This window comes from Grammomys surdaster, unplaced genomic scaffold (genome assembly GCF_004785775.1).
Source record: "Grammomys surdaster isolate TR1022 unplaced genomic scaffold, NIH_TR_1.0 174, whole genome shotgun sequence".
Taxonomy (NCBI): domain Eukaryota; kingdom Metazoa; phylum Chordata; class Mammalia; order Rodentia; family Muridae; genus Grammomys; species Grammomys surdaster.
Window position 1 is genome coordinate 21029744 of NW_021604622.1, and position 15282 is coordinate 21045025.

At 46.5% G+C, this 15282-nt stretch overlaps 1 protein-coding gene across 1 annotated transcript in view; it reads right to left on the reverse strand.

Moving 5' to 3' along the window:
* Otulinl (OTU deubiquitinase with linear linkage specificity like) overlaps positions 1-4675 on the reverse strand; it is a 25584-nt gene extending 20909 nt beyond the window's left edge. Inside the window, exon 1 of the mRNA XM_028767661.1 lies at positions 4549-4675. Coding sequence (XP_028623494.1) covers positions 4549-4603 — 55 coding nt within the window. The 5' untranslated portion in view covers positions 4604-4675. The remainder of the gene's footprint in view (positions 1-4548) is intronic.
* Between the last annotated feature and the right edge of the window lie 10607 nt (positions 4676-15282).

Consider the following 15282-nt stretch of genomic DNA (forward strand, 5'->3'; position numbering starts at 1 on the left):
GAGAGGGAGAGGGAGAGGGAGAGGGAGAGGAAGAGGGAGAGGGAGAGGGAGAGGGAGAGGGAGAGGGAGCATCTAGAGTACAAACAACACAGCACTGCTCCTGGTTTTGTAATGTAGGTGCTGGGAACTCAAAGTCAGGTCCTCCTGTTTGCTTGGCAGTATTCATCACCTGAGATCTCTCCCAGCTCCCTCAGCCCTTGACTTTCAATGATATTCCTCTTCTCTCCAAGCTTGGGGGGGGGAGGGAGGGGGAGGATTGCTCTCCAGAGAAAATTCGGTGGCCACACGGTTAAGATAACAACAAAAGATCTTCTCTGAAATTCATCATTTAGAAACATGTCAGCCATAATATTTTATGTCCTGCACTTCCTGGGATTTTTATTTCCTAGGAATCCTGGCAACAGTAACGACAGATGGTGTTCCTCCATCTCTTAGAGATAAACGTAAACTTTTTACCATCTTTTTAATTTAAACATGATGCCACCTGTCTGCTGTTCCACCGATTAAACCGGAAAGTTGTTTGTTGGTGTTTTAAATAGACTACATCTAGGTAGGACCAAGGGGTATAGAAAAACAACACACATAAAGACCCTTTTGCTGGTGTGTTAGAAAGAAACATCAGTCATCCATGAAATCAACTGCAATCAAATAAATGGACACAAGAACTCACCATGTAGAACAGGCTGGCCTTGAACTCACAGAGATCCACCTGCCTCTGACTCCAGATACTGGGATTAAAGGTGTGTGCCACCATGCCAGGCATAACTTCAATATTTGAAAACAGAGTATCTAAGTAACCATCCATTCATTAGATGGCGCAAAGGGACAGAGGAGAGAGGAGGGCCTCTGGGTGAACACATCTGTCCGATAACTCCTGAATGTCAGTGCTTTTAGGAACTATATCGAAAGAACTGGAGAGCCTCAAGAAGCTTGCATGGAAAAAAAAAAGTTCTGTAGTTTCTCTTTTCTTGTATACCCAGCCTGAAAGTCATCTCAGTCAACACAATGGTATAAAAATGGCAGCCCAGGCTCTCTCTTGAGAACGGGTCCAGTGAGCTGAAGAGGCCCTCGCTAGGAACTGCATGGCCTGCTTACGTAGATGCCAGGACTGTTTCAGAGATGACCAGGTAGATGGATGGCTAAGAATCTGCTATAAGTAAAGACCTGGGCTGGTATTTGGCTCCTGGAGCTACTAGGAACTGGAAGCCCTCCACACATCTACAATGGCTCTAAGTACCACGGAACTAGAGCTGAGAATCACACAGAACTCGTTTGCCTCTGTTGCCAGTGTCTCCCTATGTAGCACCTAGAGAACACAGTAAGTATCCAGCACCACTGAGAAGAGACAAGCCAGTCAGGGTGCTCAAACCCCATGAGAGCCAGAGAAGTTTCCTCTGGTGAACCAAAGTCTATTGGGTAACCGCAAAAGACACTTTTCCATTAATAACTACACGGGTAAAGAATCTCTACCTAGATAAAACATAAGCTTAAAAAAAAAAATGCCATTGGCTAGTCACCGCATAGAAATAAGAGAAGTCTAAAAATGAAGCAAAAAAATAGCACAACATATCAACTATAGATCCCTGGTTTTAAGATGTGTGTGTGTGTGTCTGTGCATCTGTGTGTGTGTGTGTTTGTGTGTCTATGTGTGTGTTTGTGTGTGTCTGTGTGTGTCTGTATGTATGTGTCTCTGTGTATGTGTCTGTGTGTGTCTCTGTGTATGTCTGTCTGTGTGTGTCTGTGTGTCTGTGTGTGTGTCTCTGTAAGTGTGTGTGTCTGTGTGTGTGTGTGTAATGCACTCATGTTCCCCCCTCAAGTCCTTAAACCATCTTTTTTCGAAGAAGGAAATTATTTCCCTCTCCATTAGAACCAGGACTTGGGCCACCCTCAGCTACTGACTCCTCAGGACAGTTATTAACGGCCTGATTACCCTCCTTACCACACAGCTCTCTGAGGTCAGAGGCTTTGCAGGCACTAGTTCCAGTATAAACACCCATCCCCTATATTCCCCATGGACATAAAGTACAAGCACACCATGGGGGCATCACTCCTTTCTTGGTCGACAACTGTTCCAGTTCACCTCTCTCCATGAGCACAGACATGCTCACCTTCTGAACTCACCCACCTGCCTAGAGAATGCTGTGCTCACCCATGGAGACAGGGTGCCTAGAGTGGGCGTGACACATCTGTTCCACATATAAGGTCAGTGACTCGTGAAGGGCTTGGGCATAAGGGAACCCAGGACATTTGGAATGCAGCTTTTAATTGGCAGAATAGTCTAAGTCTAAGGTTGGGATCTTGGCTGCACAAGTTCCCATTTAAAGCAGTTTTGTATCCAGAGATAAGCAATAAGCAGCTTCATGATAGAAGGCAAAGATGAGAGTAATACCAGCAGCACTGAGCATTGCAGTTACTCTGGGCCGTGAACAACCAGAACAACTTTATAATAAGTGCTCTAAGCCACAAGGGAGACTCATTGCTTTCTAAATTTTGGTTTACCTTCAGAACACATTCCCTAGACAAAATCCTTATCCACGACAGCAACAGAATAATAGGAAGCAAAGCTGCTTCGGATGTGGCTGGAACGCCAGACCTGGCCCATGGTATTCCCCCATTACACACTGAGCATTCTGGCTCAATCCCAACACCTAGGGTCCATCAAGGAGCGGAGTAGCTCCTCAGAACACGGCTGAGGATGTGCACGTCGCCATCACACTTAGGGACAGCAGTAGATGATATCACAGCCATGCCTCAAGCCATCGAACAGTTAAGGACCATGGAGTAAGAGAGTTGGAGGTGCCGTGTAAGGAAAACACGTGACACTCTCAAACACAGAGGTCTGCCAAAGACGCCGAAAAGCCAGCTGATTTTACAGCATCATCATATCCCCCTTGTAGGTGATGGTGCCTTCTCTGAGGTTTGGAGCACCGGATGAAATGACCTTCAAGATGCCTGCCTCATCCTTATCCAATATTCTGACAGGGTCTTTCTAGTACTGCTGTCTACAGATGTTTGCCCTGTGATTTTTCAATACAGAAACACGTTTAACAATAGTTTAAGAGACTACCCCCAACCCCTTCTCCACCCTCATCAGTTCTGTGGGGTTTCTTCTGTTGTCTTTTTGGTTTCTGTCAAGGCGTACTTATTATCTTCAAAACAAATCTATGTCTCTCTTTTAGCAAATAGTTAAGAGGTAGACCAAAAGGCTGTCTCCATTTCAGCTTGAGCACGTGACTTTAAGACCACTGGGTCTTTTTTTTTTGGGGGGGGGTCTGTTTTGGCAAACAGAACCAGCAAAGATGATCGTCTATGTTCCTAAGTCCTCAGCAGTTATATTTGGAAGAGAAACGTTTTCTACACTCTGATTCTTGGATCTCACTTTGTCCTGTAAACCTACAGCAGACCCCACAGTTGAAACAAACCAAAGGGCCCTCTCTCTCCCTAAACTCAGAGCACTGAAACGCCTTGGACTTCATGCAGAGAAAGGTTGGTGGTTATGTTAAGCCAAAGTAGGCATTCTGAAGTCTCCCAAACCAGCTCTTTCCAGTCGTGGCCTTACCTCTGTTTCCAACTTTCTTTTCTCTGCCAAACTAAGGGAAGAAAGGAACAAAATAAAAATGTTCGACTGGATACACCCACAGGAAATATTTGGCTAATTCTATAATAACCTGAGGTGCATAAAGGTTAAACAAATGAGTTCATTCTCTAAACTTCTGAGACTAGGGTAATTTAGTCACAGACGGCTAGGCTAGGAGAGGCCTTCAGTATTAACTTGTCCAGCACTCATTTCACGAATGGCTGGTGTCTTGAATAGCTGCTAACTCCAACCCAGACACTCTAGGGTGGACTGACGTCCAGACCTCGTGTCCTGACTCCTAGAAGAATGTTGCTTCCACTACACAACACAATGCTGTGTCAGAAGCTCCTACAGGGACGGAGAACAGCAATTAAGACACATTCCTGGTGTCCAGCAACCCAATTTGTGCACCCAAAGTGAGAACACACACAGCTCAGATCCACTACTAGGCTCATATTCCTTGTGTGGTAGAAACACAGGATCCAGCATGTGGCCCAACAAAACCTAGAGAAACTGAATCACAGACACAGCTGAGGACCAGGAAAGAAAAAAACACTTTTGATCTCCAAGGTCTTTGGGGAGGACAGACCACTACTACCCAGTGGCGCAGGGGCCAGAAATGCAAGAGCGATCTACTGTCACCCTGTCCCCTTGGTGAGCTTTTTTTTTTAAGTCAAGAGTGTTCTCTGAGGTTTACAACTCTGGTTGCTGAAAAGGTGTGGGCCACATCCTCTGCAAGGCGCGAACCCCGGTAGCTTAGTTTACAACCAAGTTGGTTCTCCCCCGAGGACACCAACCCGCAGGTCCACGCACCCGGGTACTCCTGGACAGACTCGCCTCTCTCCGATTGCCGGAGGTTCAGATGCAACCCACACACAACCACGCGCGTCGTGTAGCCGTTCCCACGCCACAACCATCCCTCCCTCGCTGCCACGACACCCTCGGGAGATTGTGCCCATCCGGGCGCCCACCTGAGGTGGTCCGAGCGCGCTCCCGCTCCCGCGGCGCGCTCCTCGGCGCCTCCATGCGGGCTGCGCGCCTCCACCCGCGCGCACCCTTCGCTACAGCCCGGCGCCCTGCTCGCTTCCCCGCAGCCGCAGTCCCCAGCTCAAGCTATGGTGACAGCCATCCGTGTTCCCGCCCCGAGCGCAGACTGACGCGCGGCACGGCCACTCAGAAGCTGGGGCGGGGCCTGGGGGCGGAGCCTCAGGGAGAGTTTGTCCAAGAGGGCGCGGCCGTGGGGGAATGGAGAGCTCGGAAGCCCGGCCGAGCACTGCGGAGGCGACGGCTCTGCCCAGGGAGCTGCTCCTCTATGCCCACCCGGGGCGTTCTACCTGCTGGGATCCGGAGTCGTCTCCGGAGCTCTGCACCAGAGCCAGCGAACTTGGAGAAGAGGCTGATGGGCCGAGGGACGATGACTGTCACCCCGGGACAGCTTGGTGCCTCGATTCCAGGTTCACCAAGGGACGGAGAGCGAGAGACTGTGATCCAGGAGCAGCTGCGCCTGGGGGCTTGTTCCTCTATGTGGGGCTGGGCTTCCTTGTCTTTGTCCAAGGGTCAGCAAAAGCAGTGTGTGCTTGGAACTGTTTAGAGACAGAACAAGAGCATTCTTGATAAGGTGGTTCTATAAAGTAATTTCTTAATTGTTTAAAAAAAAACAAATACAAACAGCTAACAGGAAAAGTAAATGACCTAACAAGAAAAAGATACAAGATTTTCTTTTTTGCTCCTGATTTCCTAATTTGATGGACCCCGCCTTTCTTTTTTCAAGAAGAAGGAAAAGGAGAATTATTTAAAATCTCGATGAGTACTTCCTTTTTCTCCAGTGCTGACAGATTGCAGATACAAAAAAGAAAGAAAGAAAGAAAGGAAGAAAGAAAGAAAGGAAGGAAGGAAGGAAGGAAGGAAGGAAGGAAGAAAGAAAGAAAGAAAGAAAGAAAGAAAGAAAGAAAGAAAGAAAGGAAGAAAGAAAGAAAGACAGACAGACTAGCATGTGGAATATCCTGGCAGTCTCTGGAAAAATAATCGCCATAACTGAAGAAAGATGTGGAAACAGCCTGGAATTTCAAGTGAGTTCAATAGCCGTGGGCAATGTCAACAAGTGACTGAAACATTGCAAGCCTCTCTGGATCTCAGAACAAAGGATCAGAAGATTGTAGATATTTAGTCATGCCTCTGAAAGCCCTGTGAGACCAAGAGTCTGAGACAGCACCAGGCAGCTGAGAACTGGCACCGGGCGTGTGGTCTGCGTGCGCATTTTACCTGTTAGTGTATTTCACGAATCCCTGCATTTGCTCGTGAGATTGGTAGCGTAACCCAGGTCTACTGAGGTCCATCTGGTGCTAGTGCAGAATTCAAACTAAGGTCTGACCTCAGTCGCTCAAACATTTTTTTCAGCACAAGATTCACAGACGGCAATATAAATGTTCCCAAGCTTGCTGTGTTTAAAAATCTCTTGTCCAACTCAGATATTTAACATTGAGGGGCCCGGTTTTCTACAGGCATAAACTATCCCTTGCGTGTTTAGGGGCACAGTATTTCCACAAAATTAACGACTGAAGATTTGGGCCTGTTTAACGTAAACAAGGTTATGAGCAGTGACCAGAACAAATTGCCCATTCTAGAAACTGAAAGAACCGAGTCTAATTTCTTGTGGTATGATAAAATTTACTGGAGTCCCTCAACTAAAACAAACTAGCCACCCAGTCTCCCGTCTCACCTCACATAAAATAATATTTATGAACACTGCTGTTTAGACTGGCCTAAAATCCCCTCAGTTAATCCACATTTAAGATTTCATGGTTATCTCTTAAAGTTCTGTCCTGTTCTCCAAGCTGAGTGGGCAGCCTCTTAGGGCAATATTTGAAGACCTGAACCTTGAGCCAGATCACCATGATTGCCTGGACACTAGCCATGTGGTTTTCATAAATTAACATGTTTTGTGCCTCACTCTCCTCACCTGTAAAATGGGACCATAAGACTGGTTTTTTTTTTTCTCTTTTTCATGGGAATTGAATGTGTACAACCCTCTTGGGATGATAGCTTTGCATATAAGCATCATCACATTAACATTAGTTAAAACATACACATAGAGATGCCTGATTAGCTTTCTGGTCAACCCTTGTGTGATTTACCGCATTTTAATGACAATGAGATTGGATGCTTTGTTTGTTTGTTTTTGTTTTTAAGAAGAGATGGTGCACCCTTTGTAGGACGAACACTGGTCAAGAATCCTTAGTGCTGAGCTCAGAACTTGAGTATTTAGGAATGTGCATGCTGAGGCTAAAGACTAAGCTCAGCAAAAACTTCACACCAACAGCCTCTCCCTCAGATCTTCTCACAAACTCAGTCACCAAAATACCCACCTGCGAACGTCCACAATCAGAGACGCGCCGAGAACCATGCTACGAGACCCTAACTGTTACCCTGGAGCAGTCAGAGTGAATAGCTAGGGTAAAGGTTATGCAGGTTAGGGGGAAGGGGAGAAGGAAGGAGAGAGAAAAGGAGGGAGGGAGGGAACAAGGCAGTCTGGACAGTAGTTCCCAACAAGTAGCTCAGCGAAGAGTTTGTTTTCATGACCATTTGAACTCTGAAAATGGAATCTGAGAGTCCAGGACCATTGAAGATGCGGCCTAATCTAGTTTCCCTTGCTGTCAAACCATGCATTTTATTCAGGGTTACTTATTCATATATGGGCCAGCCCCGGGCTAGAACAGTGTGATTTTTTCACGAGAGCAGTAAACCCCATTGTACTTTGTTCCTGTAATCATTACAAAATCATTTCTACTCAAAGTTTCCTTGGTAGACTTGTTAGCCAGTGAGACAGGTACTTTTAAGTACCAACTCTTACATGAACACTCCTTCCGAGAGTCCATCCTTTCCTTTATTTTTAGATTAAACTTTATAGGGCAAGCTGTATAGACACAAAGGCATGCCCGTTCATTCCAGCCTTTCAATCACGTGTTCTTTGCCCTCCAATCAAGCATGCCCCTGAATGTGTCTATTATGATTTCTTCTTAAATTATGATCTTAAATGGAGTGTGTTCACATATCCCTAACTGAGCACGCTCAGGAATGCGCCCACTGCCAAGTGCTTTCCTTTATGAATACGTAAAGGCTCCTGAAATAAAAAGCCCCACACTCCCTTTGTTGGAGAAAGACATTGCTTTGAAAATATGTGCCCCTGGCTTGTTCCAGGGCTAAGTCATTCTCTACTCTCCTTGGCTATTTCATCCTTGAAGTCACTAACATGTGAACTCATTGCATTTGGTTACAGACTGGCTTCTACTTCTACATCTTCCTCAAATAGGAAATTTGCAAAGGGAGATGCAGGGTCCATTGTTACGATTTGCATACTGAGAACCCAACGTACAATGGACTTCTTCAGTATTCAGGGAATGAATTCCTGAGAGAACACGTGAGTAAAAGCAATATCAGGCTTCCAGCCAAGAACCATGAAAAGTTCCAGCTCACCCTCACTTCCAACTGTCTCAGCCCTAATTACTGTCTTTGTGACAAGACAGACAGACAGACATGGAATGTATTGTTTTCATGGGCCGCCAAGATGGCTCAGCAGATAAAGACATTGGCTACCATGCCTAAGATCTGAGCTCAGTCCCCTGGACCCACGTGGTAGGAGAGACCCTACTGCTGCAGGCTGTCCTCTGTCTTCCACACAGGGCTCTATGACACACCCGTGCACACATACGCATGTGCGTGAGAACACACAAAATAATCAAATAAATGTAATTAGAAACCTTTGAGAAGTATCCATTTGACGGCCAGTAGGTACTTGGTGCACTGGCATTCAAAACAATCACATTGTCCAAGTATGGTGTAAACACTAGGAGAGGTAGGCAGATTTCTATGAGTTCAAGGCCAGCCTGGTCTACTTAGCAAGTTCCAGGCCAGCCAAGGCTACAGGGTGAGACCCTGTCTCAGAAAATGAAAAGTAACATTCACACTGAGATCCGCCCATCACCAACCATCTACTTCTAGAATTTTTTTTCATCTTCTCACAAGGAAAGCTGGCACCCACTGAATACTGACTTCCAATTGTCCCCTCCTTCCAGTCCTGGTAATCACCATTGTATTTCCTGTCTTGACGAGTTTGACATTGCAGAACCCTCATGTAAGTGGGAACTTACAGAATCTGTCCTTTTGTGACTGGATTCGCCTTTGTAGCACATCTCCTAACTTCGTCGGTGGTGTGTCTAAGAGCCTCCATTTTTGGGATGGATGAGATTTCACTCTATGCAATTCTTATTCATTCGTCATCCATCGATATCATTCTATGCAAATGCCGCAACGTATTCATTCACTATCCATCAATAGACACTCTGGCCATTGTACAAAATACTGCTGTGAACAGTGGCGGACACGCACCTCTCTGAGTCTGTGTTTTCACTGTCCCAGAACGAGGTTATCAGAAAATATGACATTTCTATGCAGAAATTCTCGAGAAATCACCGTATGGTGTTCCGTGTGTGCTGGCCTGGAGATTCAGAGGAGCCAGAGGACGGGGAAGCTCTACTTGAGAAGCTTCTGTGGCCAGAAGCACACGTGGTCCCCCTCCTGTGGTCTCTTCCAATTCCCGGGGAGGAGCCTGTCAGGGGAGGAGCCTGTCAGGGGAGGAGCCAGTCGGGGGAGGAGTCTGTCGGGGGAGGAGCCTGTCGGGGGAGGAGCTTGTCGGGGGAGGAGTCTGTCGGGGGAGGAGCCTGTCGGGGGAGGAGCCTGTCGGGGGAGGAGCCTGTTAGGAGGGGAGCCTGTGGAGCTTGGGCTCCAACAGTGGAGGAAGGTTCTCATTGCTGTTTATCTTATCCTACACTCATCATCATCACCACCACCATCATCATCCTCATCACTGTTGTCCTAATCATTGTCATCATCATCTTCATTATATTCATCATTATCACCTCAGTGCCGAGCTGTCTGTCCCAGGGCCTTGAGCTTTACAGGCAAACGCTGTGCCTCTGAGCTACACTTATTATAGCTTCCTTAGTGTCAGTCAACCTATCAATGGTAGATGATACTTCCTTATGTCTGGGACCGTGGTTTCTCTAAGGGTGTATTGAACATGGCTCTGTTCTCTATCTGTTTATCTATCTATTCCTCCAGAGACTGTCAGGGCAGGTCTTTGGACCATTCACCGACTTTACGAAATGTCGGTATTTCTGTATTTGAAAATTTGAGACATTCTTTCGCCTTTTCTCCTCGCATTCTGCGTTGTGTCTTATCTTCTTATCTCTTATTTACATGAAGTTCCTGAGTCACTGAAAAGTCTCCTGGACCATAATCAGTTCGGGTCACCGTGTTTGTACTAGAGCGTAGTGTGTAAGTCAAGAGGTGATAATGGCAACGCTGCTATGGAAGTGTGACCTGGCTCTTGTACGGGCAGCCTGTGCAAGTGTCTCCCCTTTAATCCCACGACCTCCATTTAGATACACACAATCACTCTCCCAACCATAGACAGAAAGCGGAAGCACAAACAGCTTACTATATCGTACCGTAGGTCATCCCGCTAGCACGAACCATGTAGGACTTGAACCTTGCTTCCAAGGCCACATGGAAGGCATTCTCAAAAAATGTAAATCTCTTCCCAGGTACTCAACAATCACCAAAAGCCACACATGATCGTTTTCCCAAGATGATCAGTAACTAAAATACTAGGACACTCAGGAAGCTGCCTGTCCAGGATTGGTGATGTGCAGGGTCACAGCTTAAAGATGGACAGATTCTGGGAGTCGGGTGAAGCCAAGATCTGTTGTAGTAAATATTTAAAATCGGCCTCCGGCTCAAGCCGACTATCTAAGCTGTGGCGGCTCTGCCTAGCTCAACCGCCATGTTCTGTGGCCAGAGGCCACGTGCGCACAGCAGCTAGAACCGGCCTGCCAGAAGCACCAGCCCTGCCACCCACGGGACGCCAGCATGGGAGATGGCTCTGCCAATCTTCCACGCTGTCTCTGAAAGGCTGGGCAGTGCCCGGAAGGCTGGGCAGTGCCCGGATCATTCTGCCATCCATGAGGGCCTAGTAAGAGAATGAGACTCTAATTCTTATAGATTAATCAAAGGCTTTATATGTTCGGTAATAGTCAATAACAAGATGCCCATACAAAGAGAGTTGTATCCCAATTAGCTAACCTAATTATAAGTTGTTCCCCATGACTGCTCTCCATACCTCTGTGGTTCTCCATCCTCCTCTCTCTCTCTCTCTCTCTCTCTCTCTCTCTCTCTCTCTCTCTCTCTCTCTCTCTCTCTCTCTCTCTCTCTCTCTCCTCCTCCTCCTCCTCCTCCTCCTCCTCCTCCTCCCACTCCTCCTTTTCCTCCTCCTCTTCCTCCTCCTTCTCCTCTTCCTCTCCTAACTCCTCCCACCTTAGCTCCTCCTACAAAGCTCCAGCAGGGAGAAGCAGAAACATGGAAGCCGAGGCATGGCCTACGGAGGCTGGGAAAGCAGGGGCTCCCTGAAACAACAGCAAGGCAGGGCTGCCCAGTGGGGATGCTTAGCCACCGTGATGGAGGCCTTTCACCTGTGCCAGCGGGCTCTGGGGCACCATTCAAAGTGTGTTTTTGAATTTAAAATGAAGAGTGATTATTAACGACACAACAACTGTAAAATGTGTTCCGAATGCTGAAAATCACGATGAATCACGTAAGTTACAACACTGCTGTGTTAGCCACTTACACCTTAGCACCCGTGAGCCTTGGCTCTTAGAGCAGCTGCTGCTAGGAGGGAAAGCTAAAGAGCTGGCTGGGGTGTCGGGGGTGTCTGCCGGGATCCCTAAGAGGAATTGGGAGATGTGGGGGTGGTGGGTGGAACTCTCTGTGACTTTTTTTGTTATGGTGTTCCAGAACAGAACATAGGATTTCCTTTTTTCTTTTTAAGCTATTTTTTATGAAATTGGATTTCTTTGCTCTTCCTCAAATTCCTGACACCTGTGCTGACTTGGCGTCTCTGAACTTTGACTCTGGTGTGGGCGGTCCCTGGCTCTGGACCTTCCAAGTTGACTCCTCCAGTCCCACCAGTTTCAGATATCCTTAAGAGAAGCATTCGGAACCACTGAAGATGAATACTCCCTCTAGCTTCCCCACCCCACCCCATCCCCTGCCTATTACCTGGCCGCACTTAGTACTTTCCTAGGTACTTGTCCAAGTCCTGCTCCAGAGAGCAGGAACAGAGGGTGTTGCCTTGGATCTCCTGTGTGATGTCTGCTGGCCTCTGTGTGAGCACTTCTCACGAGGCTGTCTACTCGCTGTCTTCTTCACCACACTCGCAGGGCTGCAGATGTGTTCCTTCCCGCCCTCTGCCAACAGGCTCAATTCTTACATGTTCTTGTCAACAGTGTCACCTCCCAATGGATAACACTTCCTCTTTCATGCCTGGCAGGGACAGCAGGCATCTGTCCACAAGAAACATGCCAAGGAAAAGAGAGGGTTGCTAAATGCTCCGACAAATGAAACAGTTTGGAGAGAGGCAAGACCTAAAAAGTCTTGAAGAAACTGCTTTGGGCTCAAGCGCTGATGAAACAAAAAGCCTGTTTTTAATATTTAGCCAAAGAGGAACAAGCGAGCTCAGCTGTCGTGGTTGTCCGCTCCACCCCACCCCAGTTTTCAAGTACATCTCGGAGTCAGAAAGAGACCACATTGTACTTCTTCTCTGGCCTGCTTACTTGGGGAGACTCCTTGGGCTGACAAACTCCATTCATTGTCCTGCTTTGCTGACAGGACAAATTCTGCTTCAGGGTTGAGGATTAAGAGAGAGAGAGGGTGCAAAGCAGTGGCAGGAGATTGCAGCCTGGAATCTTGTAGCTCGTCCCCTTACAACACGCCTCATGAATGATAATTGAAACTCTTCATCCTTCATGGACCTTTGGTTTTTTTTGACAGATTAGGTAGATTAGATAGATAGATAGATAGATAGATAATAGATAGATAGATAGATAGATAGATAGGAAGGATAAATATGATAGATGATATATGATAGGTTAGAAAGATGGATAGATATATAGATATAGATAGATTAGATACATTACAGATGAGAGAGAGAGAGAGAGAGAGAGAGAGAGAGAGAGAGAGAGAGAGAGGACATATGACAGGATAGAATTTCTTGGGCCCTATTTGATCCAACAACTGTAATTCTGAGATGAAAATTTCCTCAGACACTTGGTTTAAATACTTATATATTTAAAAGATAAGGCACCAGGCAGCAAAGGAAAGTCAGTATCAAAACGAACGACGCAGTGCCACGGGCTGAACACGTAGGCCCAGTTCCTAAATTAACATGTCATCTGCAGTGCGTTTGGATTAAGAGGTGGGGCCTTCAGGAGGTGATTCCACCCAGAGGGATCTGCATTCATGGATGAGATGTGACCTCATAAAAGAGATAGAAAGGCGTGTTCTACTCCTCGGCCCCGTCTGTCATGTGAGCACGTGGCAGAAGCAAAGAGTAAGACCTTACCAGACATCACATTGGCTGGCCGTTTGACCGTCGGCTTGCCTCCAGATGGGTGGGCAACACGTTTATATTGTTTATAAATGCCCATGTCTACTTCTTTTATCATCACAGCCTCAACAGACTAAGACACACTGGGAAGACTCCTTTTCTTTCCTTTGAGGAAGACGCTTCTCTTTCTAGGGTTGCTCTATGTTGGTTAGACATGGAATGGGGGCTCTGCAGTGGGGACTTCTGCAGCCTTTAGGCACTTAGAGGAAACTGTCTCCCTGACAATGAGATGAGTGTGGGAAATCAGATCCAAGACGTAGCCACACCTGAAGCAGTAGTCCGGTTGTGTCTGCAGATACAGAAAGTCCCAAACGATCCTCTTCCCTCGTTTCTTTAGTATAAACCTGTTCCCGACACATTTTCTCTAAGTTACAACCAAAACGACATTAACTAGCGAGAGTACACTAGTCTGGTGGATTCCATCGCTGTGACAAGTAACTGAAGCCTGGTCACCTTTACACTGTGATGAAAAGAGCTGTATTTGGTGTGTGAGGTTTGGAGGCAGAGGGTTCATAGTGTATGCAGGCTGTAATGGGAGCCTTGTAGCCGAGTGTGTGTGTGTGTGTGTGTGTGGTGTGTGTCTGTGTGTGTGTGAATATTGTTGAAGATGGAGCCCAAGGTATTGCACATGAGCTCTCTCCCACAGTTCTCCACAGCCCAAGATCACTCTTTTCACAAATGAGTAATTCCAGGGAGCTATCAAGGATGCACTCCTCAAGGCCTACCCCACCTCGAGCCCATTTCACAGAAAAAAAAAGTATGCACAGAAAAACCTTGAAAGAATAACTCCCCAAATCATCTGGCATGTGTGAGTAAGAAGATTAAAGTTTCTTTTTCTTTTTCTTTGCGCATATTTGAGTATTTTTCCAAACCCTTTACAATTATTAGAACTGACTTTTAATGATTATTTTAGCACAGCGTCTTCTCAAGAACTTGCTATACCACAGAGGGTCCTCCTTTAATTGTTGACATTTGAACCAGTAGTCGTTAGGATTTGATGCGTCATTGATGTAACTTGTGAGGTAGCATGTCATTCACGCTCCTGGTTTTAGACTGTGACAGTGCACTTTTTGTGTAAAGGACCAGAGAGTCGACATCTGATGTTTTGCAGGTCACATTCTCTCTGTGCCAATCACTGACCTCTGGTGCCGCAGCACCACCATGAGTGGAGATGCTTTCTAAACTAACCTGGCTGGGTTCCAATAATACTTGATTCAGGGATGCTGAAATTAAATGGAAAACTATCTTACCCCACATCACTGGAACGGGACGTTTGTAGAAACAGCCTTCCTCTGTCTTAGTCACTGTGTATCTTACCTCTTCAAACACTGCAGTCATTAAATGAGTACTCGCAGAAACAGGTAGTGGATGAATGAGTGAGCCAATGGCAGGTCTCCTAGGAACTCCCTTGAGAGGTAACAGATCCTTGTGTGGTCAAGTTGAAACACATCAGAAGAGTCCTTTGGTGTACTTACTCTGCACTGCCTTCAGCCATTGCTTAGTGCTGTGTCATGTAATCGGAAGCCTACACAGCCCAGCTGTGGCGCTGCCCAGAAACCTCTCTTTCTTGGCTGGTGGGGAGAGGTGCACTGTTTCTCACACCTTGACCATTTAAATGAAGCCTCAGGGATTACCTAGAGCCAGAAACCTTGAGCTACATACACTAAGATGAAGAAGAGGGAAGAAATACCACAAATGGCCATTCGATCTTTCCTGTGTTTCAGTCCTGTGTTTCAGTTGCCTGTTGGATATTTTACATATAATTATTAATTTTTACTGATAAGGAGAAAGATCTCAGTGCTCGTTGTGAGCTGTCTAAAACAATCATTTCTAAAAGCTGGTAGGTAGTGGCTAACAGGGATGGATTGCCTGAGTACATTTCTTATTTCTTTTCTCTCCCAAATCGCAATTTAAAAGGTAGGAATTCAAGTAGACCAAAAACTACAATGATTTTTTTTTTTTTGACAGAGTGGTATTGTTTGAATCTAAAGCAATCTCCCCAGTCTCGTGTTTGAACACTGTGTCATGTGTGTTCCAGACACTGTTCTGGAAGGCTGAAAACCCAAGTCCCAAAGGGACTGTGGCTTGACAGGTGGAGTTGGGTCCCTAGGGTGGGCCTTTGAAAGTTCTAACTCCTTCCTGATTCAGGTCTAGTCTCTTCCTGATTCATTTCTTGATTGGCTGCAGGGTTTAACCAACTACTTCA